This window comes from Brachyistius frenatus, unplaced genomic scaffold (assembly GCF_029030835.1).
Source record: "Brachyistius frenatus isolate BFR_SWC_R1_liver_20210118 unplaced genomic scaffold, ASM2903083v1 Contig_13, whole genome shotgun sequence".
Lineage (NCBI taxonomy): Eukaryota > Metazoa > Chordata > Actinopteri > Embiotocidae > Brachyistius > Brachyistius frenatus.
This window is the reverse complement of record NW_027210612.1, coordinates 3,839,106-3,863,618: the sequence shown is the minus strand read 5'-3', so window position 1 is coordinate 3,863,618 and position 24,513 is coordinate 3,839,106. Positions and strand designations below refer to the sequence as shown.

Here is a 24,513-nt window from a genome sequence, read left to right as displayed (position 1 = left end):
TGCAGGTTGCAAATTTATTTCATGTCCATTCTGTTAGAAGAAAGAACTTATATTCTTGCTCCTTCACAAACAGCTCATAAAAAACAGTTACTTAGAAAAATATACACTGATGTTAGAACTGAAAACTTGAGATTCAGTGTTTAATTCAAATATACAATTTGCATATTAAGAAACTACAAAACAGGTCAGAAAAGGTGGCTTCAATTGAGGCAAGTTTCTTGAAGAGATCTGAGAGAGTGAACATCCAAAAGAAGGCACTTTTCATTTTCTGAACACGTCATAAAGCTTATTGAGCCTACATTCAGCAAAAACGAAACAATATCTGATTTTCATGTGTGCACAAAAGATGAATAGAGAGGTCAAGGGTAAGTCTCTGAGAAGATACATCTTCCAGCTGTTTGCCCCTCCCTGTTTCAGCCCATCCTCGATGCCCCCCACTTTCTCTGAAAGACAAACTTGAGCTAAATACAGGAGAGCCCAGCTACTGCTACAGTGCTACAAAACTAAGATTAGCTGACTTTGGAAAGGTCATCAGGTTGAAAAGGCAGTGGGGGCTGGGAGATTTTCTTAAGACTAACCCTCACTTTCCCACTCCTGAGTTAAGCTGAATACCCAATAAAAAACAAACAAAAAAAAAACAACTAAGGTCACTGCTTTTTGATCAAACAGTAAGAATGTTCAAGGCAAATGTGTCATTAAGAAGCCGACCGTTAACAACATACTCAATGATTTATCAACCTATATCACTTTCTTTGTCCTTCAAACATCTTTTCCTTTCAAAATTGACCATTATTTTTCTGACAGCACATCCTCATAATCACCTCTTGCCTCACCGACCATAACTTTCTGCAACAGTCCAGACACCATCTTTTAAAAATCTCCTATAAAATGTTCAGTTTCTTTCAATCTGGTCAAGATCCAGCTCTCCCCCCAGCTGGAAAATGTCCCTCTGTGTCCCACAATCACCCTTCCAGAGGGCGCGTTTACCGTCCACAATGCCGACAGGAGACCCGGACCGTGAATCCACGCTACAAGCGGAGTCGCTATCCAGCTCCTCGTAGGATGAATCCTCTTCTTCGTCGTCTCTTATCATTTCCTGCTGTGACTCTAATCCCAGCTCAGACACGGCGGCGAAGTCCGAATCTGGTGGGCCGGCGGTCTCGAAGGAGGGCGGGGCCAGGCTTGATTGGCAGCTGTCGGTCGCTGAGAATCCAGGGCAGCTTAAACTCTGAAATGTCTGCAGTTTCTGAAAAGAAGAGACAAAGAAAAAATATATAATTATTGCTTTGTGCATCTTAGTGCATGTTCACATCCTGGCTTCACTCTAATGAGGCTATAAAAGTCAAAAGGTTTGTCAGGGAGAACTGGAGCTCAGGGTTTTCAAGAATGCCAGTCTGAGATTGGGTTTCGGTTTGGGCAGCCAAAAGCTTGCCTTCCCTTTCATCGACGGCATGTGAACATGTAAACACGCGATCACACGAGTACACATACACACAAGCTATTGAGGAACATCCACAGGACTCTAAACTTTCTGGGTTGTTTGAGAAAAGAAAACAAAGAGATGAGTTGCAAACCACAAAAGATATCTTATGTCAAACTGTTCTCGAGGCTTATTTATCGCTGGAAGCCACTCTGAAACACATAACCTAACCCTGTATGGTGAAGGACATTTCTTATTTAAGCCATTGTTTTTCACAGTTGTTATGGTGTTTTGTAGTGCACTCTCGGGAGTGTCGGGGAGAATCTGTTTGTGAACAATTGTCCATGTTTTTGCTCTCAAAACTTGACCTTTAAAAAGGTTTAATTCACTCAGAAGTCGTCTCCCATGCTCTTCCTTTCACCCTGAATTACTCTCTGCAACAAAGAAAGGCAGCCGTGCAGCGCAGCGAAGGGGTTAATGATCTCTGGAGTGCCCCCAGCAGCAGATGTTGGAGGCATGGAGGTGAATAGAGATGAGGTTTTCTCTATAAAGCCTCGGCTTACATGACAGACACCTCTAATGTTCCCTAGCATGTGTTGAGACATTGCTTTTCCTGTTACAATGAGTTGGACGTCTCGCTTTTTTAAGTCCCTGTTCTTTCGGTCCAAAAGAAAACTATAATGCAGGAGTTCTTTAGCCTGAGTTTAAGGTTAGCTAGATGGATTAGCTTTACGTAAAAGTAGCTCAAACACGTTGCTTCATCTGCAAATGCTTGAGGTGATAATGTGAGGAGTAGGAGGTCTTTGTAGTTACCCCACTGGAGTGGAAAAGGGGATTTCTGAACCCTCGCTCTGTGTTCAACCTCCGGTATTACCCCACTACTAATTATCACAGCAAGAGGAGAAGACGAAAGAGAGGTAGAGAAGAAGGGGGAGAGGCAGCTTCTCCACAATATGCTTTCTATAAAATCTACCGAGGCTGACTGGGATTTGAGTGGATGTGGTGAAAGGTTGGGGCAGCGGGGTTCGATTTCTGCTGTGTGCCCTGCTTCGCCTATGTGCTACTCCCACCAAGATAAAAACCCTCCCCGCACACACACAAATCACTCACGATACCCACTGCAATTACCAGAAATCTAATCATTTGCAGGCAGAAAAAAAACATGGTTAATACAATTTAGAAACACACTTTATATTTTGAGATTCATACTAAGCAAAAGTCCAAGACATCCTCTTCTACTTCATTATCATCAAAATCCCCTTGCTTCTGACTGCCCACTTCTGTCAAACTTCCTGCTTATAACACTTTCTATAAAAAAAAAAAAGCTGAGACGTGTGCTTCAGTGTGCTGATGATGTCATCAGGGTAACCACAGCAGACATTATATTCCTCTTTTCACAGGCTGTGTAGCGCTCCCCATGACCTGTCAGCTGCACTTGTGTAAACTTGGTGCGGTGCTCTTTCAAGTTTTCAGTTCTAGTTGATTTGGCAAGTGTACTTCGATAGTACCGGTCCTAGACCTCTGTTCTGTTCTGTGAAACATGTATCAAGCTCGAGGGCCAAGAAGCAGCAGCCTGGCATCACCATGGGTCTCCTAATACCCCTATGGGTCTGACCACACTCCATTGGGGATTGTTTCCATTTGTTGCATCCTAATAGGTGTGGACCTCGGGTTAACTATGAACTATTGGAGCTGCCTTTAACCAATCTGCATTGACCACCATATGATTATTGTGCGCTGAAACTCACCAAGCTGTAAACAACAGACGACCCCACCCCCACCCCCCGATGTGAGCAGACGCCATGTCGGTAAATGACCATTGCAGACGTTGTGAAGTGAATTTAAGGATACAAGTAGAACTGTTTTTGCTCCGGCTTCAATACCTCGATATTTGCTCGCGTTTCTACAACTCTTCGAATTGCTTCATCTAGTTCTGCCACTGCTGCCATTGTTGGAACTACATTTTAAAGCAAAACGCTCATCGCACTTAGCCACCCCCCACTGCTCACTGATTCGTCCACCCTTAAGAGATGCTGAGCAAACTTTTGTGCGAATAGTATTTCCAGACTGTAATCACATCAAAGGCCGAAGCTGTGAGCAATAGAAGAACAACTTCTTTATCTGTTTACAATTTAGCCAAACAAACTGAGAGGAATTAGTATGTCACATTGTTTTTATAAAGAAGACAAAGACAACAGTTCTGTCCAACATCCTTTGGATTGCTCTGTAACCATGGGGTTTCACATCATAAAATTAAACACAATTTTATAAACATTACTGATATTCTGTTAGATACCATGCATTATTTCAACGCATAACCAACATAACCCCCAACATAAAGATGTTATCTACAACACGGGATCAAAAGGCAGCTGCTGTGGGAGAAGCACATGCCAAGAGGTTAGGCTTGTTTGTTGTTTGCCCTAATTATCAGGAGGAGATATCCTCCTGATAATTAGGGCAAACAACAAACAACACCCTGCTAGGTGCAATGGCAAAGGTCCTGCTGTGAACCTGACTGGAAACGTGCACACACAAATAGGCTAATCACACATATAGTGAGAGGTGCAGGTACTTTACTATGGACTCTATGTCCACACGCAGGAAATGAGTGTAGGAATGCACTTCTTTGGATTCTGTCTGTGCTGAAATGAGGTCAGATAAACAACACCAAATGGCACACTGCTCCGAGGAAGACAAGCAAACACAAATCTCCAAAAGCAAACAACTGTAAAACAATAGAGAGGACAGGGGTGCAAGCAAAGACAGGACAATTTAACTCAAACTACATGCTTGCACACCTCCGCATCAATTATCTGCATCGCTTTAGTCTGTGTATTTCTCTGTAAACGGAGAGTGCCTGGCAGATACCTGCAAATGCCTGGAAGTAAGATTTAAAAAAAAAAAAAAAAGATAAATATGTTGAGTTGGCAGACGTTGAAAAAATGTGGATAATATTTATGACTTGTATTTGCTGATGCTTTACAATGCTCGTTTGGGACAAGTCACAACATGTCATTATACACAGTGAGCACTGCACCTCGAGACGCCCACCTAGGTGTTCCCACATGCCTGCGGGACTTGACACTCAGCTATGATCACCATGTCTGCCATCCCAGGAATGGAATGAGATGAAGAGAGGAGGGGAAGAGCAGATCAGCTCAAACTTAGGCCCGCAAGAAGACTTTAATAGAGAGAAGCAAGGAGTTTGTCTGCCAGCCTCCCTGCAGAAATAATACCCCCCTTTCTTCACCCTGCTATTTCCCTCCTGAATGCACAGGCATCCGCACTCACGCACTCGCTCAACACGCCCCCATTTACCACCTCTACTGCTCTCAAGTAACTGTTTTTCAAAATGTACAATAAACTTACTGAGGCTATCACAGGCCGTTTCCCCAAAAGCAAAGTGTGAGCTGTGTCAACAGTCAGTCAGCAAGTGACCTACTCGAGAGATAACATTCCCCATCTGACAGCTCACTACTTACGCCCCCTATTTTGAGGAAAAAACAATGACGGCCAAGGTGGAAGGGCAGCCAGGGCTGAGAACGAGGTAGTGGAGAGAGGAGTGAACCGATATACATGGCTGACAGGGAGGGCATTCGAGGAATTTTGGGGGCGGCTGCACGTAAATCCCTACAGTAGTCGAGCTATAGCCCGATTAGCATGGCATGCATCCCCAGAATTCACACCCGCCTTCATTGACGTGGTCGAGGAACCTAGAGGCCAAATTACACCATGTTCCACTGGCAACACACACTGGGGGACTGTTACGTGTTGACCGTCACAATTCTTCTACCCCTGAAACCTCGAGCACACCTTCTGCGTTTAGGATCCAGCAAATTAATACACGCATGTACTCTTTCCAGATGAATGTCACTTGGCAATTACAAAGTTTGCTGTGCCAAAAGCTTTTGCTTTTCTTTACCTGGACTTTAGACTGTATTACTCATTCACACAACTACAAAGCATTGAGTTTAGGTGTGAGAACAAGTAATAACTCTTAACTGACATGCTAAGGCAGTGCCGAGTAAGACACCTTTTTCACCCTAGGAGTGTTGTTATGACTTCTTAAGAGGGACGGGGAGGACATAATTATGTGTGTGTAGCCAGTAAAAAGGACAAACAGTGTCACTGAAATCACACCATGGGCTTCCCCCAAATAGTTGTTTAGGGTTAGTTGGCCAAAAAGTCTTAGTTGACCAAGTTGTCAGTCATTTAGTTGCAGGCAAAAAAAAAAAAAAAAAAACCCTCAAAGCTGTGCATTTTCAGAAACGTTATAAGTAACTTGCAGAAACATTTGTAACCGCGCACCCTCTTCTTTAGGAAGGTGGCCTTGTGGGTAACCTGGGCTAACATAGGTCCAGTAGGCCCGTGTTGTAGGAAGTGAGTGACTCTCTCTAACATTAGCAGCATGTAGCTGCAACCACATGATAGTAATTACATTCTTTGTCAGCCTTGGAACTTAAACCATTTTCTGATTTCCCCAAAAGATATATATATAAAATATATATTGGCTTTAACTAATGACCATTGGTAGATTAGGAGAATCTTTGGTCAGTGGCAGCCCTACAGTTCACACATCAAGTCTTCCCAACAACAGCTTAAGTAAAAGAGTCAAATGTAGGAAAGATAAGATCCTCACATTTTTAACTGCAGGTAACAATCCCACTCAAAAATCCTGCTAAGTAAAAGATTCCTATCAGAGGGTGTAAAATCTCATCCCAACCCCAACGGTAATTTTTATGTTCTTTCCTCACTATAGCAGACACAGGTTGTAACCAACCCTGTGTTTCCACATAATCACTTCCTTTTCCAGACAGTTTGCCAGCTACAAGTTTTCCCTTTCCCGTGCCACTCACTGAGACAAAAACACTTTGGTAACCTATAGCAACCATGTCAATCTTTGACAGTTGCTTCTAGGACTTTAGAGTGATTAAATTTAGTGTGACATGTTAGACTCCTGCTTGTTTAGGTTCCTGGGCACACGAGATGCAACACTTGACCTGGACTGGTTATTGACAAAATGGCAGACGCAAAGCACAGAAAAAGAAAGACAAGAACGAGAGTAAGTGTCTTATAAATTACTACCAGTTACTTGTAGATCTGAAATGACCCATCTAAGTGGCACAAGCTGACTCCTTTCAACAATGCTGAGTACATGCAACCATGCAAGTCAACTCAAAACAGCAACAAAAAAACAGGTAAAAACAGACCTCTGAGAACAGATCATTCTTTGACAGTAATCTGAAGCTGGCAGAGGTAACAGCAACCGGAGGTAACGGCAACCGGAGGTAACGTCAACCGGAGGTAACGTCAACCGGAAGTAACGTCAACCAGAGGTAACGTCAAACTAACTCTGTTTGTGTGTTTGTGTATTTGTGTGTAACCACTGTGCTTGATTTTCCCCTCTTAGCAGCTGGCATGACAAGAGGAAACATGCCTGCTGGGCTCCATTAGGCCTTGTTGATCCAGCCCTGGCTAAGTGTTGAGGGTGGCTGGCTGGGAACACACTTTTTTTGGAAAAGGAAGGGAGGATAGACAGATAAAGTGATGGTACTTTCTAATAAGAGAACAGGAAAAGGACTATATTTCCCAGGCAGGAAGTATGATGGAGGAAGATTTTAGGGTATCAGTTGAATGACAAGTTCAGGAAAGCACAGACAAATCAGATGTGATCTGAGTTGTGAGTCACTAAATTGTGTGATACAGGTTGGCCTTGCTGTTAGTGGCTGCTGTTGGTGCTACAGCTTCTGTGCAGAATTTCAAAGGCATTTCAATGAATAATAAGCTGATACAAGAGTCAAATCAAGATCTTCCTAGCCTTTGTAAAGAAAGAAAAAAAAAAAAAACACAGAGCATTGCCAAGCATCAAAACAGAACAGGACATTAAAACCCTTCTGTGGTTCTATTTTAGGTTTGGATTTGTCCAGGGGTCATTTATCCTCTCTGGCTGGTCCACTTCTTCCTCTGACCATACAAAAGAACAAACAAACTCTTGACATCAGGAAGGCAATCTGGAGTTCTGTGAATCCAAATATCCCCACAATTAGTCAAACTTGGGTTTCTCTAACTGCCTGATAGTAGACATATGAAGCATCACAGCAAAGGAAACAGACATACAGGGCAGGAGTTGTAGAGAGGAAGCGAATGAATGATGAGAAGTCCACCCCTTTGGTTGGGCTGTTTACCCAACACAGTTATTGAAATGACAAACCGGAGCCGGGCTTGCTAGAGCGTGGCACTAGGCAGTGTGACCGAACATGAGGAATGCTTCTTTAGTACGCACCACTCCATGAGCTGGAGGACGGGAAGCTTGAGATCACTTAGCCCTGAAGCCTCCGACCGACGACCCAGAAAACTTAATTCAGCTTGATTTAATCCAGTCCCTGATCAGACTCGGCGAGAGAAAGACCTGGTTATGTTTGAGGATCTCTTGAACTCCCCTTTGGCCAATAAGCAAAAAGGTCATTGTCTGTGTGGTGAGTGCGTTTGGTCCAAGACTTAACTAAAGATAATAGAGGACATTTTGAGGCATTAGAGAAAAGATTAGAAATAAGATGAAGCTGATTTATGCTTAATCAGCAAGCAAGTGATACTAAAATTTGTCAAATTATAGTAGCACGCATTCAAATAAATGTGAGTGTGTGCGTGCTTGTCCGTGCAAGTTAACATGTGTTCAACATTTCCTAACTAACCTGAGTCATCTTTGCAAGGTCCAGGGAGGGACGCTGCTCATGGGCGTCCTCTGGTCTCCTGCGCTTCATACCAATCTTTTTGTCGTTTAGCACGCAGGGCTGGGATCTGCTCCGAGAGAGGCAGCCCGTCCCCCCGGCTCTCTGGCCAGCTCGCCTCCCCATCTCCGGGGTGGAGTCTGGAGAGCTGGTCTCAGATGCCTCTTCCCTCTGGAGCTCTGGCAGGCTGATCTGCTCGTGGGAGAGGGAGAGGGGCCTGAGGAAGAGGTGATTGCGGGAGAGGTGAGTTTGTGAGGAAGGAGAGGTAGGGGACACTGGAGAGGCAGTGAGAACTGGAGAGGCAGTGAACTGAGGGTGGAGAGGCAGGCGCTGGTTGAAGAATGGCAGGTCCAGGGCTCCGTCTGAAGGGATGCTGGAGCGTGAGGGCAAACTAAAGCTGGAGCTACGCTGCATGGTGGGAAAATGGCCTCCTCCTCCTCCTCTGACACTTCCTCCGCTGTGGCATCTTCGTTTTTCCACCGTTGTCCACACCCGGGAGCCTTGGGGCCTCCAAGATGAGCGGAACCCGCTGAATTCATCAGAGAACGACAAGGAGCGACACTGCCGTTTGCTCGGGGGCGCTGTAGGAGCTTGGCTGGTAGCTGTAGTGGTGTACTGCGCTGTGGTGGCTGTGGTGTGGGCACTGGTCACGTTGCTGCTGCAGAGACTGAGATCTCTTATCAGACTGGTGATTGCTGTGGCATTGCCTGGTTCCTTGGCCCAGTCCCGGCTCCCCGGTTCAGGCATCACATCCCACAGGCTCTCCAGACTAGCATCAGACTGGCATGGAACTCTCTGCTGGATGGCGCAGCTTCGCCCTAAGTCCAGCCACCTATCTGCCTCTGCAACAGTAGAGAAACATACAAATGCACACTGATTGGAATGGAAGCAGCCCTTTCAATGTTCCTCTATCTGTGCAACAAGTAATAAAAAGAAAAACTGGAATTGGGTCAATTAGAGCATGACCAATCCTAGCTCAAAGACAGGCAATAATATCTGGAAAGATCATTTAGTAACTAACCACAAAGGCTCAAACAAACAGAAATGAACTGAAGGCAATAAGGAATAGTGGCTGTAGGAACAAGCTGTTTGGCAGAAAGGGAAATGCTCACAGTAGTGGTGAGCCATCGAACTAAAAAGAAACAGGTAGCACAGCACAAAAAACAGCACAAAAATATGTACTTTGGTGGATTAGAAAAAAATGATACTCCATTAGTCTTAAAATGAATGACAGGATCTTGTCTGGAGAAAATAACACTACCACTGAACTGTTAGAAGCAGTGCTGCTCATGTGTAACTGCACGGAAAAATGAAAAACAAAAACAAAACTGACAGTAATATGAAAAGAAAGGGAGTCATTTTCTGCGAGCAATTGAAAACTGATAGTAGACAGCAATTAGTTTGTAAGTCTCAAAAAGTTGGTTGTTTTCTGGAAGAATTTGATAGCTTTCATTATAACATTTGGATGTTAGTTTAGTTTAGTAGCTGAAAGTATGACTCAACTAGGTCACCGTGTGTTATGTCAAAATATAATTAACATAAATAGCTAGAGGAAACTAAAAGAAACCTCAGCTGTACATTGTAATGGCACCATACGCTTAGCATTTGAAACAAGTTTCTGTCTCCAATACTTTTAATTTTTGACACAGACAAAAAATTGATTATCAACGAACTGTGACTGTTCTTCAGTCCAAATCAGGCTTGTTTTTGTTTCGTTTAAAACCTCACCCTACAAAAATGTTGTTTCCAAAAACATGAACTAATGAGAATCACCCAGCGAAACAGTTTGCAGTTCACTCCCTTTGGTCAAGTAGGATGTGCTTTGGAAAGCAGTACGACTTACCAGCTTTCTCACCATCAGCACAAAAGAGTCTATCACACAGTTGTGGGAGATAATACACCTACAGTTAAAAGTGCCACAGTGGCTTGAGATACTGAGCCAAGTGGTTAAGTTGTGAATCTATTAAAGCTTTTGGCAAATGGGGCCCCTTGCTGATCCAAATCCCATCCTTGTGGAGGCTTGTCTCTAATTTTGGCATGCTTTCTCTCAGACTGGTGGACGGAAATCATTGTTTTGGGCGGACAAACAATGTACGGGGGCTACAGTGAAGACCTGACAGGAATGTTGGGAAAACAACTTGACAAAGGGAGAAAGGGATGAACTTCAAAAGGCCACCCTTTGAAAGCAAGAGTCAAAGTGCTGGTTGAGCTAACAAGACATGGTCGGCAATGTCAATGTCAAGATTAACAGTGGAAAAAGTACACCTCCTCTTCCCTATGACGTCACCACGTGTGCCCTCAAAGGTAAAAAGGGATAGTGAGCGATGTTGGTGGCTTATATTTACAGGAGCTTGTCTTTTAACACAGGGGTTAATTACTGCAACACTAACGGAGCAGAACGGACATTGTTGACATAGGCAACAGCATATTCAATTACAGTCCACTCCCATGAGAGTCCTGTGCAACGTTGTGTGGAGGCAGGTGCACCCAGATCATGAGAGGGGGATGAGTGACAGACGGAGAAAGGGAGAAGTGAGAGACCGAGTGCGACAGAGGGGATAAACAACAAGACGGTTATAGTGGCCTTGATGGTTCAACTTATCAAGGCTTTAAAGGGACAATTCATTATGCTATTGTGTTTGTGGAATTATCTTATCCCACCTCAGGCAATGTTACAGTCCAGATCTTGAATGAATGCAGAGGACAGAGAGATGAGAATGTTTAATTCACAGAAGAGGAAGCAACAAAGGAAAGACAAACAGAAAAACATAAAGGGAGATAATAACTCACCCACGGTTCCACAGGAGAAGAGGGTGGTCCCTCTGCTCATGGTGTGGAGCTCACGCTGTGGAGGACAGGCAAGGATACAAAATAAACCAAAAAGTGGAGAGCAAAAGTCCATCAGGTTTATTAAGATTAATATCAGTACTGCATATTTAGCACCCATGTGTTTATGTTAACTAATTAATTATATAACTAACGCACTGCTGTAAATTAATCAAACAGTAGAGAATAGTTAACCCCTTCCACCCTGAAAGTTCCTTTACCACGACCAGATCGTAACTGTAATATAAATACAACCAGCACCTTTTGTCGAAGGATGCCAAGCGTGGCACAGTCACAGAAGAGGGAGTCTAGTACTACCATGGCTAAAATGGATGTAGCCTTTAATTTCTGTTGCATCAAATTTGGTTTAGTTTCAGTTTTGAATTCTGAAAACTGGTTCAATAACATTATTGTTTAATGACTGCTTGTTAAAATGTTGTTATTTTCTTTCTAATTTATAGTATTGGTTAGGTGGATGGAAAATGTAAATCTTTGCTGGAGTTTTTCAAATCTCACACTACTCTGGTGGCTATACTATTTAAAAAAAAAAATTCTCTGAAGTATCTCTTATCCATGGAGCTCAAGGCTGTTCATTTTGGCTTCACAGTTTTGCAGCTGTTATTGACTAAATATGGGGATGTTTTTTTCAGGTAGAAAGTAGCTTTAGGTTTAAGGGGTTTAAGTAACTTCCCCTCAACTAGATGTCACTTTAAAATAGGCAATAATCAATCTCTTTCTACAGTATTCACAATTGGCTTGATCGAATGGCCACATGTAATGCGAAATCTGTCATTTGTAGTGATGAACACAGAGAATTTACACCCTGCTCTTCAGTAACCCGCTGCTGTATGGACCTGTACCTAACCGCTTTCTGTTTTAGTTTTACAGCCTGCAACTTTGCTGTTTTGGTTCACTGTCCTTCCTCTCAACAGCATCATTTCCAGAGCCGTGCAGATGTTTTTCAGAGATCAAGTTCAGTGAAAATAACACTTTATGCCACCTGCTCAGCACCAAATGGTGACCAGCTGGTAACCAATGGAGCATTTAGTAGCTAAAGGGGCAGGAATTTCCCTCCAAAGATGGAGAAGAAAAAACAGAACAAAAAAGACTGACTATAATCAAACTCAAACAAGACTCCAAATGAATGCTAATTTTGTCACGTCTGCTGGATACGAAGGCTGACGGTTTACTAAAAGGTTCAAAATAACATTTTACTTACTTTTACTGGCTTAGCAAGAGGCTAAAAACAGACAGATGTTGCTACTCTTTTCTAGCTCTGTGCAAGACAATGAACACATTTACTAAAGCAGAAATGGACTTGTACAGATCGACTCAGTTCACGGCTAGCTTCACATTTACCTAAAAGACTTTCATAACGATACGTGGACAATAATTTCACCATACGGAGGACCATATTAACTAAATAGATGCTCTGGTGTTTATGAGGAACAAAGGTTATTTTGGGAATATAAAACGGGTTTTCTTTTCTGCGCACACCTCTCTTTCAATCTGACACCTCAAGTCTCGTGAGTTCACGTCTTACGACAGGGTGGTGTCTGTCTGCGCGAAGGACAAAAAGAAAATGCCATGATCCACTGCTCTGACTAACCTCGACATTAAGACCACAACAAAAATAATGTTTTCTGGGATACAAGGCATAGAAATCATTGTCCTGCAGAAGACAATTAAATGACAGAAATAGCACAATTAAACCTCAGGCCTTCAACATGATGAACTAAATCATTTTTAAATGGACTGATTTAACTTATAGGTGAGATTTACATTGGGGTAGAAGAGATCTCAAAACCTTCTGAGCCTCTCAAAGTTAAACTAATGAGGTAAAATAAATAGTGGGACTTAAGAGTGGCAGCAAGATAAGAGAGGGAAGAGGGAAAGATGCTCTTCTGTGCTGTGATCAAATCGAAATACCCCAAACTTTTCTTTCAGTACTAAAAACCAAGACGTTGGTAAAAAAAAGAGAAATAAAATCTCAGGAGTGACCTGTCAAAAATGCAGCACGCCACCACGTTGCTTCACATCACTAAAAGTTCCTTTTTGCTACATGTATGTACGGGGCATGGGGTGAAATTAAATGTTAAAGGAACAGTGACTTTTTGCCAACATCATGAAACCATTCCCTTTATTTCCATTTCTAATATTTCACCACTAAATGTGTCTTAAAACAGTCTACGGGGCTGCTTTACAAATGTTAAATGGACAACATACACGCTGTAAAAATTTGCTTGCAATCGTAAAAAAAAATAATTAAAGTTTGGATTTAGCTATGTTGGGCTAGTTTTGGCCCCCTGCCTTGAATCTTTAGTTATTGTTAAGCCAGGCTAAACACATCCTGGACCTCTGAGCGCACAAACATGAAAGTGACCGCGTGTCAGACGACAACAGTGAAAAAGCTCTGTCTTCATGTCACTGTGACGTTAATGAAAGCTTAAGACAACTAAATTACTCACTTCCATTGTGAAACCACTGTCACTAGATTGTGGTCTGGCATGCCTACTTGTGCAGGCGAGTTTGTGTGACTGCTTAACAACCGGTTTGCTTTGTGTGGCACTCCAAAGATAAACTTTCTCTCACCAGCCTTCTCTCGATGTTCTTGGGCCTTACATCATTGACACCCTTCTTCTTTTCCAGTGTTTTCGAGGAAATTATCACCATGGTAACAAGTAGCTTTGCTCCAATCTGATTGGGTGCTGGAAAAGGCCACGGTCAGCCATTTTATATAAGGGCAGAGGGCAGATAGTGCAGTTGGACGAAACAGACGAGCAGTTGGTGGCCTCCCATCTGAAGAGCAGCGCTTTTGAGGGTGGTGGAGGTAGGAGGGTGCGTCTCTGACTTCAGCTGATCCCTGTGTTGAAGGAAAGAGATACGGGAGAGAAAAACATGAATATTAATTTAAATTCTGAAAGTGCCACAACTGCGTCCACAAGAACAAAACTTGCAGTTGTTTCTGACTAGCAGACACAGGTCTGAACACAAACAGAAGAGTCGAACAGAAATGGAATTTTTTTTATTGCATGAGCATAAACAAATGAGTATCAAAATAAATTGCTGTTAATCTACACTTACTAACTGGTACATTTTAATGTTATCAATCTCAAACTGTTATAAATTGTTGAAAATAAAAAATCATCAGTAACATACTTGGATCTGATGACTGACCCCTGGCGTAAAGCAATGGTTCACAGAAGGATCATTTTTTTTCAGCTAAAAATTTGATGATAAAATTAAAGAAGGGCTGACTTGTGTTTTCCATTCAACCTTTAACACCCTGACACTTACAGCCACTTACCCATGTAGTTGCAGGCCTATATAGCTACTGACTTCGTAAACAAAACATGCTCCCATATGCTAAATTGGCTGCTTATGCCTGTGAATAATGGAACATTTGGCTTTTAAACATAATGCACCGATCATATGGAAATCGAAGGATTCTGTAACAGAGAGCACAGTTTAGCTAATCCAGGAAAGACGTCGCTCACGTCACACGACTACAAATGTGGCTAGGAAACATGAACAGAGAAGGAACATATATGGAACTGCGGTTGCCTCGTAAACTGCCTGCACCCGCAGATGGCAAAGCACAAACAGAAGCTGCGGCAATAAACACAACTCTTAAAACCTGTGGAGGGAGTTACATGTTTGGCAGATGGTCCATGTGCTTTTTCTTTTTGACAAAGATGCTTTGTCATATCTGCTCTACTCAGCCTTTCTGATACTCCTTGGGAAAGATCTTGGTAAATGATGAGCAGGCTCCACTTTCTTTGGTAGGAATAGCTGCAACAACTTTGGGCTTGAGCTTTTCTCCTTCATTAACCAACCACCAAACATACAGACGGCATCCAATAGAGAGTACCAGCGTGGTAGAGATCCCCCAATCCACTGTTGGCTAATGACAGCTTTCTGCCGTGGAGCAACACATGAGGCTAATGGATCTTCCGGGCCCTCTACGTTATTCTGTCCGTGTAACATGTGGTTTCATGTTAAGTAAGGGTCGTTGCCCTTATATGACATGCTTCAGGGAGACACTTCAAGGAGACACTGCACACCAACACTCGTTGGTATTAAATTAGAATTGTGGACAGTAAGTTGTTTAGAGATAAAAAAATTAAAAAAAAAAGGGAAATAATCATCAAAGGAAAGATATGAGAGGTTGTTTAAACCAAACTTGATAAAAAAATAATAATTTTATACCAGTCTAGCCATGTCTTGTTACTTCACAATGTCATCTCTGTCCCTTCCCTTTGCCTCTTCTCCAGTCTCATGACTAAATGAAGACTATAAATGTTTCATGTCAGCCTGCCCCAAACCAACTACTAGCATATGACTCCCATTATCTCCATTTATCCCAGAGAGTCAGTGGAGCACAACTGGGCCTCCACAGGCAAGAGAAGCTGGTGCTGGTGGTGGGAGCTGGAGGAGAAGGGAATGTTCTTCGTGATCAGTTTTGCAGATGACTTTGCTGATTAGGACTGACACTGAGTAATGGGTGTGGCGATGTTACAGGGTTCGTGAGTACGTGTGTGTTAATCAGAACAGGGGTTGAAGAGCATGATGGTCATGTGTAAAAGCTATTGCAGAGTGCTGTTTGACTGATGCAGTTAGGAAGTGTGACGTGTTCCATCAGGGGCTGAAACAGCTCCTCAGCAGTGTGTGTGTGTGTGTGTGTGTGTGTGTGTGTGTGTGTGTGTGTGTGTGTGTGTGTGTGTGTGTGTGTGTGTGTGTGTGTGTGTGTGTGTGTGTGTGTGTGTGTGTGTGTGTGTGTGTCTTTCTGTACATGCATGTCTGTTTATGCTAACCTGCGCTTGTGTGCGTGTGTAGTGACTGGCAAGTGGGGTCATGGGAGAGGGCAGACCGAGTGTGAATTCAACCCTGGAGCCATGCTTACTTAATGAACCGACTTCTCATGAGGCGGAAACCAGAGCTTAATGGACAGAAAACTGTAGAGCGCTCGTGTGGAGCGCTTACTGATCAGATCAGATTTTCACCGCTCCAAGCTAGTCTCCTTGTTGGCTGGATCTCACTGTTGGAAAAGCCTTCACTGTTTGACTTGCTGTCATGCAAACGTAAATCCAGGAAGAGATCAGTTTGCAGGACACCTCAAGTTTGGCAGTCCGCTCTTATACTTTCTGTTGTGTGGTGTGTTAAATGTGGCTTTATAAAGCCAGCCGAAATCTCACAAACTCAAATCCTTCACTGAAAATCACTCAGTGTTGGTTTCTTTAAGCCAGACCAGTCATCAAACAAAGGAGAGAGGCTTAATTAATGATTTGTCTCAGCATTTACATTCACAGTACTACAAAGACATCGTAGATATCAAATGATACGGCAACTAGATTGGCTACTTCTCCCTTCAGATAAGATTACAAGATGTGACATTCTTGTTTTCCCAGTTTAAAAAACAACAGTACAGATCAGTGGTCGAGAGTATAAAGGGCTAATGAATAGCCAGTCTTTGACTTATTATACATACAACTTGTGATAATGCCAGGCCACACAAGAAGGAACAGCTTTGGCTTTGCAATGTTTCATCGAATCCATCCTAGTCAGTCATATTTGTTTAAAATGAAGGCGTCTTCATCTCTCAATGCATACCATCATATTTTTTGGGCCTAAAAAACATTCACACACTCAATTTGACCTCCTTAGTTGATTCAAATGTAAAAGTAGGCTACTTCCAGTCAGATTTGTGTATGCCGGGGTGCAGACAGCAGCTCTTGGCTCACAATAGTCAATGACTCAGGAGGGCACAAGAAAGGGCAGCTAAGATAATATGGCTCTTTGCCTAGGCAGTGATTTGTACAGGGAGATGAATAGAACCCATTTGGGCCCCCCTAAAGTTCTGTGGCGGGGTGTTTGGTGTCCATCACCAATTGGCTCAGGTTACTGCATACTTGTGCGGAGTACGTCTGGTGTCAAGACTTTGATCAGTGGCTGTAGCTGAGAGAAACCAATTCATTTCACACTCATGAAATGATGAGAGCTAAACAAACAAAACACTGCATGGGTGAAAAACCATGTGCATATCACTCTTATTTTGGAAAGGTTAAACTAAATTTTCCCCACACTTTTCCCTAATCAGACTAGAATTACAGTAACATATTTTATGGTGGGAGAAGCTAGATGTTGACATCCTTTTTATGTAGTTAGGACGGCCATGAGAAACAAAATGAAAACATCAAAAAGATAAGATTTCTCTGCAGTTGGGTGTGAATACAAGCAAGAGCCATTCTTTAGTGAAAGCCTGCGATATGGATTGTTAATTCAGGGTGAACACACAGCCACCCCTCTCAGATAATGTGGCCGAGGCTGTAAAAATGGACCTAGGGAGGTCAAGACATACCATTGACTCCTCTGGCCATCACCCTAGTACCCACCGGCGAAGGAACACTGGCCAAAAACAACACGCCATCACACCACTAGATCTTCAGAAGAGCATAAACAAAGAGGTGCTCATTCAGCCCGACTTTATGCATTGTCAGTGGTCAAGTTCTGGCCTTCTTTGGCAGATTCCCCTGAATGTATCTCTAACGACAGTGATCATTAACCTCTACTTAAGTACAGATGGCACTTAAAGTTCAAACACAATGAGCAATTCGTTGGTCTTTTACTTTGAAAAAGGGGCAGTTACCTGTAACAACAGTTCTGCGGTGACAACAAAACCAGGAACCACAGCTCAAAGAACGTCTTCAGAATTGCCTTTTCTTAACCTGCAAATGCAGTCAATACTGGCGTTCCTCTCGCTTCTTAGTTGGCATGAAGACAGACTTGCATATGTAAGCACACTTCCCTTTGCAGTGTATGGGTTCTATTTCCCTTGTGGTCACATGCCGCTGCTGAATTGGGTGTGGAGTGCAATGACTCCATTACCAAATGCATGAAAAAATAAAGTCCCACAAAGCATTGTGACATTGGGTTAACTCGCATACTATGCCTTATTGACCACTCCTGCTTTCAAAGGAGGAAGAATACAGTAAACTAGTACAATAAATATCCCATTCTACCCTCATGTACACGAACACTTATTACGGATAAGCTACATCATAATGTAAGTGACCTGGCTTACCTCCACTCTGTTCAAATATGTGATCACGTAAAGAACGGCTAACATAAGTAATGTGCAACATGTGATGTGAAATTATCAGGCCACACTACAAAGCATTAGAAAGATTTACAAATGATATTTCTGGAGGTCAGTTTTTCTCTGACTTACTTCATATCACAGTTGCTAAGTACTACACTGTTTCTAGGCATTTAATAGGTAGCCATAGCAACCAAACAGAAAACAGATGACAACAGTGACAACCGGTGATCTGCAAAAGGCAGACGTCGCCCATCTAGTGAAAAATAATGTTTGGACAGCTCATCATTTCTTTATCAGTGAGTGTGTTTGTTATAGGAAACTGGCCTATTGAGCAAGGCCAGTTTACTAAGGTGCAGCATGGTGACATGAAACCTGCAAACACAGCACAGTTGTTCTATTTAGTCAACCTGAAATCTATTTGGGGTTCGACCCCTCTGTCTCGGACCAGGACTTAGCCGAAATCTTTAGAAGCCTGTCAGGCACGGGATCAGGTGTTTTACTTTGAGTAAAGGAAGGTATGGGGCCTCTTGCCCCCTGGAGTAACTCTCGCATGCCATGACTCTCCATACATCAGGTACCCCACTAATTACACTGCCCCCCCTCTATCAATCCTGGCCTTTCTGCCTGTGGTTTCTTCCATTATCCATGAGTGCCTGTTCTGTTCTGTTCTCTGCACACTAACCAGAGCTCTGATCCATCAGGGATACATTACATGGGAGTTTCAAGCGCTGCTAGCAATCCCTTGCAATTGCTCAGCTCGATAAAGGGGACCTCTCCTTCGTTGTGTAAGCAAGTGAAGTGATGTACAGACTGTCACTACCAATCAACCAATAAAGTAACCTTATTCTGTTGCATAATACCATGTTCACATCGTGAGGTGTGGGTGAGTTGGGAGTGCGTATGGCTGAGAGGATATCTGAACGAAAACTGTGAGCAGCATTCCATCGGCCCATTCATTCATTCATGACGGAGCTCAGCTCACCATATGGACCCTCTGACTGCTCAGCATAGTGTGTATTAGGGCTGTAAAACAGACAAGATTTGAAAGCTAACGGACGGTGTGTTATTTTATGTTTTTTTATTAAAACACCACCGACAGGCTACTGTTGACACAGCTAATATGTAGCGTAAATGAGTTGTGTGTTCCCCATTCTTCAGAGCTAAACAGGAAGCGAGAGTGTTGGGAAGTTGTTGTTGAACATAGTAATTTTTAACTTGTCTATAAGTGCAATGCTGGTGTGTTTTAGCAGTGATGACTGACTATTTTAAGGTTGTTGTTTTTTTTACATTTATAGAGCTGCTACGCTTGCGGGAATTACTTAATTTAATCAAATTGTGCAGAGAATGTGATTTGAGCTCATCTTGGCTGAGAAACTCTACAAGCAAATCAAATTGTTGTTGGATGAAAGTGCTATACAGCTACTGTGTCGTGATTAGGTCCATATGCTGGGCAACAAGAAAGTAGAGACAGAGGAATCTTTTACTTTTGCCACGCTTTAAGTTGGAATAGGAGTGAATTTGTTGTCACAAAGTGACACACAAAAGACCTAAACTAGAAAAGCTTAGTACTTTTGTATGATCTCCATCTGCACAGTCCTAAATTAACTTGTTGACATTCTGCAGTGAGTAAGCTGATCTGCTGCCAGTAAGCTAATTGGGTGCAAATCTTGCTACTTGTCAGTGTTGCGCTGTTGTCTGGAATGACCTGCAGGTGTACGTAAAATGTGTATGTAAAACATGCTGACAGACACAAACCCAAATACTGTGAGAACTGATAGGCCTACAGATAGGAGTTGTGACACATGTCGCCATGAAAAGTGGCCCTCTTTGTGCAAGCAGGATTGTCAGGTCACACTGGCTCTGTTCTCAAGACCAGGCTTGCACAAAGAGACACTTTTGGAGGACGTTAACCCATTAAGGTTTGTGTGAGGAAAAGCTTGTGTGGTTCAGTATAAAAATCCTATACTTTGGAGGGGAAGCTGGTTGATCAGGTTTTGTCACAACTGTGGAAAACAGGTTCTAAAAATACATCAAATTAGGCTATCTGTGCCAAACACTAATGGAAGCTTTCAGTTCCCTTTTTTTTCAAGGGATGCAACTGGGAGATTGTTTCACCAGACTGGATCCTCAGAGAGAACAATTCCACACCGCATGATTCAGACAGGAGTAATTTGATGGCTGACATTTTCAGGAAAATAAAACAGAAGAATGCCAACCGGTGTCGTTGATAACAGGGGTGCTATGACGACACAAGGGAACAAAAGAGAAAATATTAGCTCACCTGCACTGTGGGGTTTTCCAGGAGAATACAGGTTATGCACATGCACACACACATAAAATGTTAATACCATCAGACAATAGACATGCAAACAAACTCTGACTAAAAAACTAAGCCCAAAGGGAACAGACTCCCTTAGTTGAGAGTCAAAAGGCAACATGAGGGACAACCTTTCTTTTGAAACTCAATATGATTCCTTACTATCACCCTATAGAAGTACTGGGATGTGTTGATGTGAGTATTCCTATTGCATCCCAGAATGCTTTTCATCTCTAAGTAGAGTCTGGTGCCTGTGTTGGGGGAGAGAGAGAGAGGGGGGGGGTTGGGGGAGTGCTTCTCTGGTGTATGTGAGAATGCCTCTTTTCTTTTCTGCTGCAGGTCTTTGGCTCTGTGGGCCACGAAACGCCAGACTTACAAATCTATCATGTTAATGAGGAAGGAATCCACAAAATGAGAAACAACAACATTGAAACATATTGACAAAGTGAAATAACCAAGGCATTTGTTTTTAACTACTTGAAGCCAAGTGGTATGAGTTTGAGTATGTCTGAAGCAGTGGCAGTTATGACTGCATGTCACAGAGAAGAAAGGGAAGCTTCTGAAATGAATAGAGAATACCATGAAGGCACAGACAAGCATGGCTAACAATCCTTTTCTGGCAGCTTTGCATAATGCTTCAAGCCAGAGAACAAAGGAGGGAAAGAGAGCCACAGTATAAGTGAAAGAGAAAAACAAACAACAGTGAAAAACCAGCAAAAAGTAAGATTGAAATAAACAGACGGGCAAAAAGAAAGAAACCGAGAGGGGTGAAAGTGGCAGCATGTGCGTCAGTGTGTGGACTGAGTGAGAGTTGGACACAGACGGAGAATGGACCAGTGGCTTGCTCAGCACACAGGCACACAGCTGCCCACTGACATAATGGAGCTCTAATAGGGCCTTTTGCCTGCAACACAAAGACATTGCAAATGTGTGCGTCTTAAGCACACACTGGAGAGCAGAGCGTTCCCCTTTTAAAAAAAACACCGGCCTTAATTACTCCCATAAATTATGTCTGCAGTATGTGCAAAACAAGGCTACCGACTGACAATGCCAGAGCTGCTGTAGACACTATTGCAGTACATCAAGTTGTGCTTCATTAAAAAGATGAAAAGCAAAACGTGATTGTCAACGACTGTGATGAAAACTTTGCCTGTTCCTCTTCAGATAGTGGGCTGAGTATCAAACCTCTTTTCAGTAAAGAGCCAACATTTCCACAACACAAAATATAAAATTATGGCAATAAATGGTTGGTCAGACGTGTTTTACTTTGTCACTAATCTGATATTTCCAGATTTTGGTAAAACTGCTAATTTTGGACTGTTAAACAGAAATTTTACAAAAAATTTGCCTTATTTAATTCACTCAAATTTTAATATATTTATATTTTTCCCAAGAAGCTATCCAAAATTATACATTGTTTTAGTACATGTACCAACACTCAGGTACGAGCACCAGTAAAGAACATTTTCAACCATGCCCTGGTCAGATAAAATTACCAGCTATGGCACATTTGCAGGTTTACAAGGCAGACTTTGATAGATCTCAAATTTGTTCACACTGAGCTGTGACATTCCAGTCGCAGTTTATTTCATGAATCAAAGTGAGATTTAGTCATCATAATCATCCCAAAACTGGAAATCTAGATGAGCAGGTTTCCTCTGAGGCACCCATATCAACATCCACTTTGTAATTAGAAACTGAAGCTGACATGTGATTAAATCTTTCCCCAGCTCTCTGCTTCACTTCCAACCCTAACTTCAGCTAAACTTCACATTGGTGAGGACAATTTTGTGAGCAGGATTATTGAGACAACTGTAGTGGCATTTCATGTTTATTGATGTTTAAGCGAGCCATAGCTATGCGTCAAGGGCAACCGTTACATCAAGAAACATCTCCAGGTATTTTCATTTAGGATACCCATGTACTAAACCAGTTCTTCCACAGTGGTACTGTGTTTATGGTGTCCACAAAGATCAACCAACTGTCGTGTAACATCAGAGAAGGCAAAACACAAGCATCAACACCTACTTCCTAAACCACAAAAGAAGGGAAACAACCCTAAAATAAGCAATTAAGTGCTTTATTGCCACAATGCCCTGAATTCAGAGCATCTGATTTTGAAAGTGCAATAGAAGCAAAATGATCTTGGTGTGGGCGCTTCATCTGTAAAGCCACCACATAATAAAAATGTTTTACAAATGTTTTTATCAGGACCTTATCAGCTCTTATCATTGTGGTTTCAGTTTCATAAATGTGTGATAACATATATTTAGTGCACATAACTTTCTGTTATGTAGTCATAACAACACAACAAGGTGTATATTTTGATTGGACTCCCAAGGATGACGCTTTATAAGTTTGCTGATAAAACAGAAACACATTTGAGGAAGAACGAGATGGCTCAAAGTTCCCCCATAATGAACATTTAATGAACTATGCAAGTACAAGAATTAGTAATTACAGTATCTGAAGAGGGAACAAAAACCTAAATGTATGGTAGAGTCTGGTGAAGAGATGTGCAACCAAGCCTTATGACTCAAGCTTCTCTCAATCTCTTCTCACAGGTTGTGGTGAGGAGCTCTGTGTTAACATGTGCTGCAAGGCAACCACACTGCTTCTCAGGTACGGCATGTGACAACATCCTCAGCTTCATTTCCCTGGCTGACAGATGAAGGGGAGTTTTCTGCCTCAAAGAGCTTGTGTGCACCCCCTTCAAATCAGGTAATTATAAGCAGACACTTTTAATGCAGCCACAGAGTGGTTAAGCAGAGTTCCTTCATATTCAGATGGTCAGAGGCTCGCTTGTAAACTTCACAACAGCTGATTGAGTCCAGAAAAGTTACAATAACAAATCTGGAGTCAATAATGAGACACCCACAAAGAGTGCAACACACACACAAGCAGCATTTTTTTTTTTTTTTTGTCCCTACTCTGGTTTGAAAGTAGCAGAGACGGATACATTTACAAGTAAATCGACAACAACAACAACAACAACAAAACACGTGTTTCTTGACTTATGCCCCATAGTAACCTTTCAATACAGAGGACACTCAGCATGAACAAATTAAACTTCAGAGCATTGAGAGGAGAAACATGGTGATGCATGCCTAGGCGCAGTTAAAAATCAGATCATGTATCTGAACAAATGTCCTACTACCTGGCCAGCAGAGGCTCTTTCGAAGTTAGGTCATCTTCAACAAAGGCGAATGCAAAAAGAGAAAGGGGGAAGAAAAAAAAAAGTTCCTCGCAGTTGCAGCCGCCAGCTCGGCGTCCTCGGCGCAGGACTGGGCAGGACTGCGAGCAGCTGAGGGCTCGCTGCTGCCTTCAGCCTTCCAGCATTGATTGTAACAACATCCGCGTACACGCCAACCGGGTGGACGGGGGGGGGGAGAGACCAAGGGGAAACTTACCGGCTAACAAACCTCTTTAGAAACGTAGACGCAGGGTTGTTGTGCAGTTAACTCCCGCATATGTAATTATTGATTAATAACAAAAAACTATTCAGCGTATCATCACACGCAGAGCAAAGTTTTATTTACAATTTACACTCCTACCCTTCCCGAGTTGGTATGTTCCACTTCGGTCCTCCTTCAGGTATTTATAATACTCGTGCTACTTTTTTATTACTATGCATTTCATTGATGTTAAAGAGACAGATAGTTGTTGACGTCTCAGTACTACAGGAAGTTTAAACTACTTTACTAAAAGTTGCTACCATACTTTCCTTTCTCTGTTTTTGTATTTTGCCTAAAATAATGACCCAAACATGCATATATAAAGTTAATAATGGTTTAAAATTCACATTTGGGTCTTAGAACTCATGTAGTATTAGTCATTAGTCAAAAGGCAGGGTGTGAAAAGGTCTGAAATCCTTTGAAAGAGGAGTCTTTTCCACCTCCACATCCTGCCATGGAAAAGTTCACTGTTACGTGCTGGAGTAATTCAATCAATCCACCGAAATCCTATTAGGAGACCTTCAAACACGTTTCCAGGGAGATGTAGTGGAAAAAAAACATAAATATTTGCAGTATCATACTTGAGAGGTTAAAATGAGAGCACGGTATTCGTGCTAGTGGGCTATGGCATCAAGTCTAAAACCTTATAGGTTAACATTATGAGT

The 24,513-nt window shown here is 42.4% G+C and overlaps 1 protein-coding gene across 1 annotated transcript; it reads right to left on the bottom strand.

Annotated features, from left to right (window-relative positions):
• On the bottom strand, positions 1-23,717 carry LOC138617663 (protein FAM53B-like). Its single transcript, XM_069692838.1, has 5 exons — positions 23,551-23,717; positions 13,570-13,840; positions 10,942-10,996; positions 8,116-8,993; positions 1-1,246 (listed from the first exon to the last, which is right to left on the bottom strand). The coding sequence occupies exons 2-5, from the start codon at positions 13,648-13,650 to the stop codon at positions 893-895; spliced, it is 1,368 nt and encodes a 455-aa protein (XP_069548939.1). The 5' UTR covers positions 13,651-13,840; positions 23,551-23,717; the 3' UTR covers positions 1-892.
• Between the last annotated feature and the right edge of the window lie 796 nt (positions 23,718-24,513).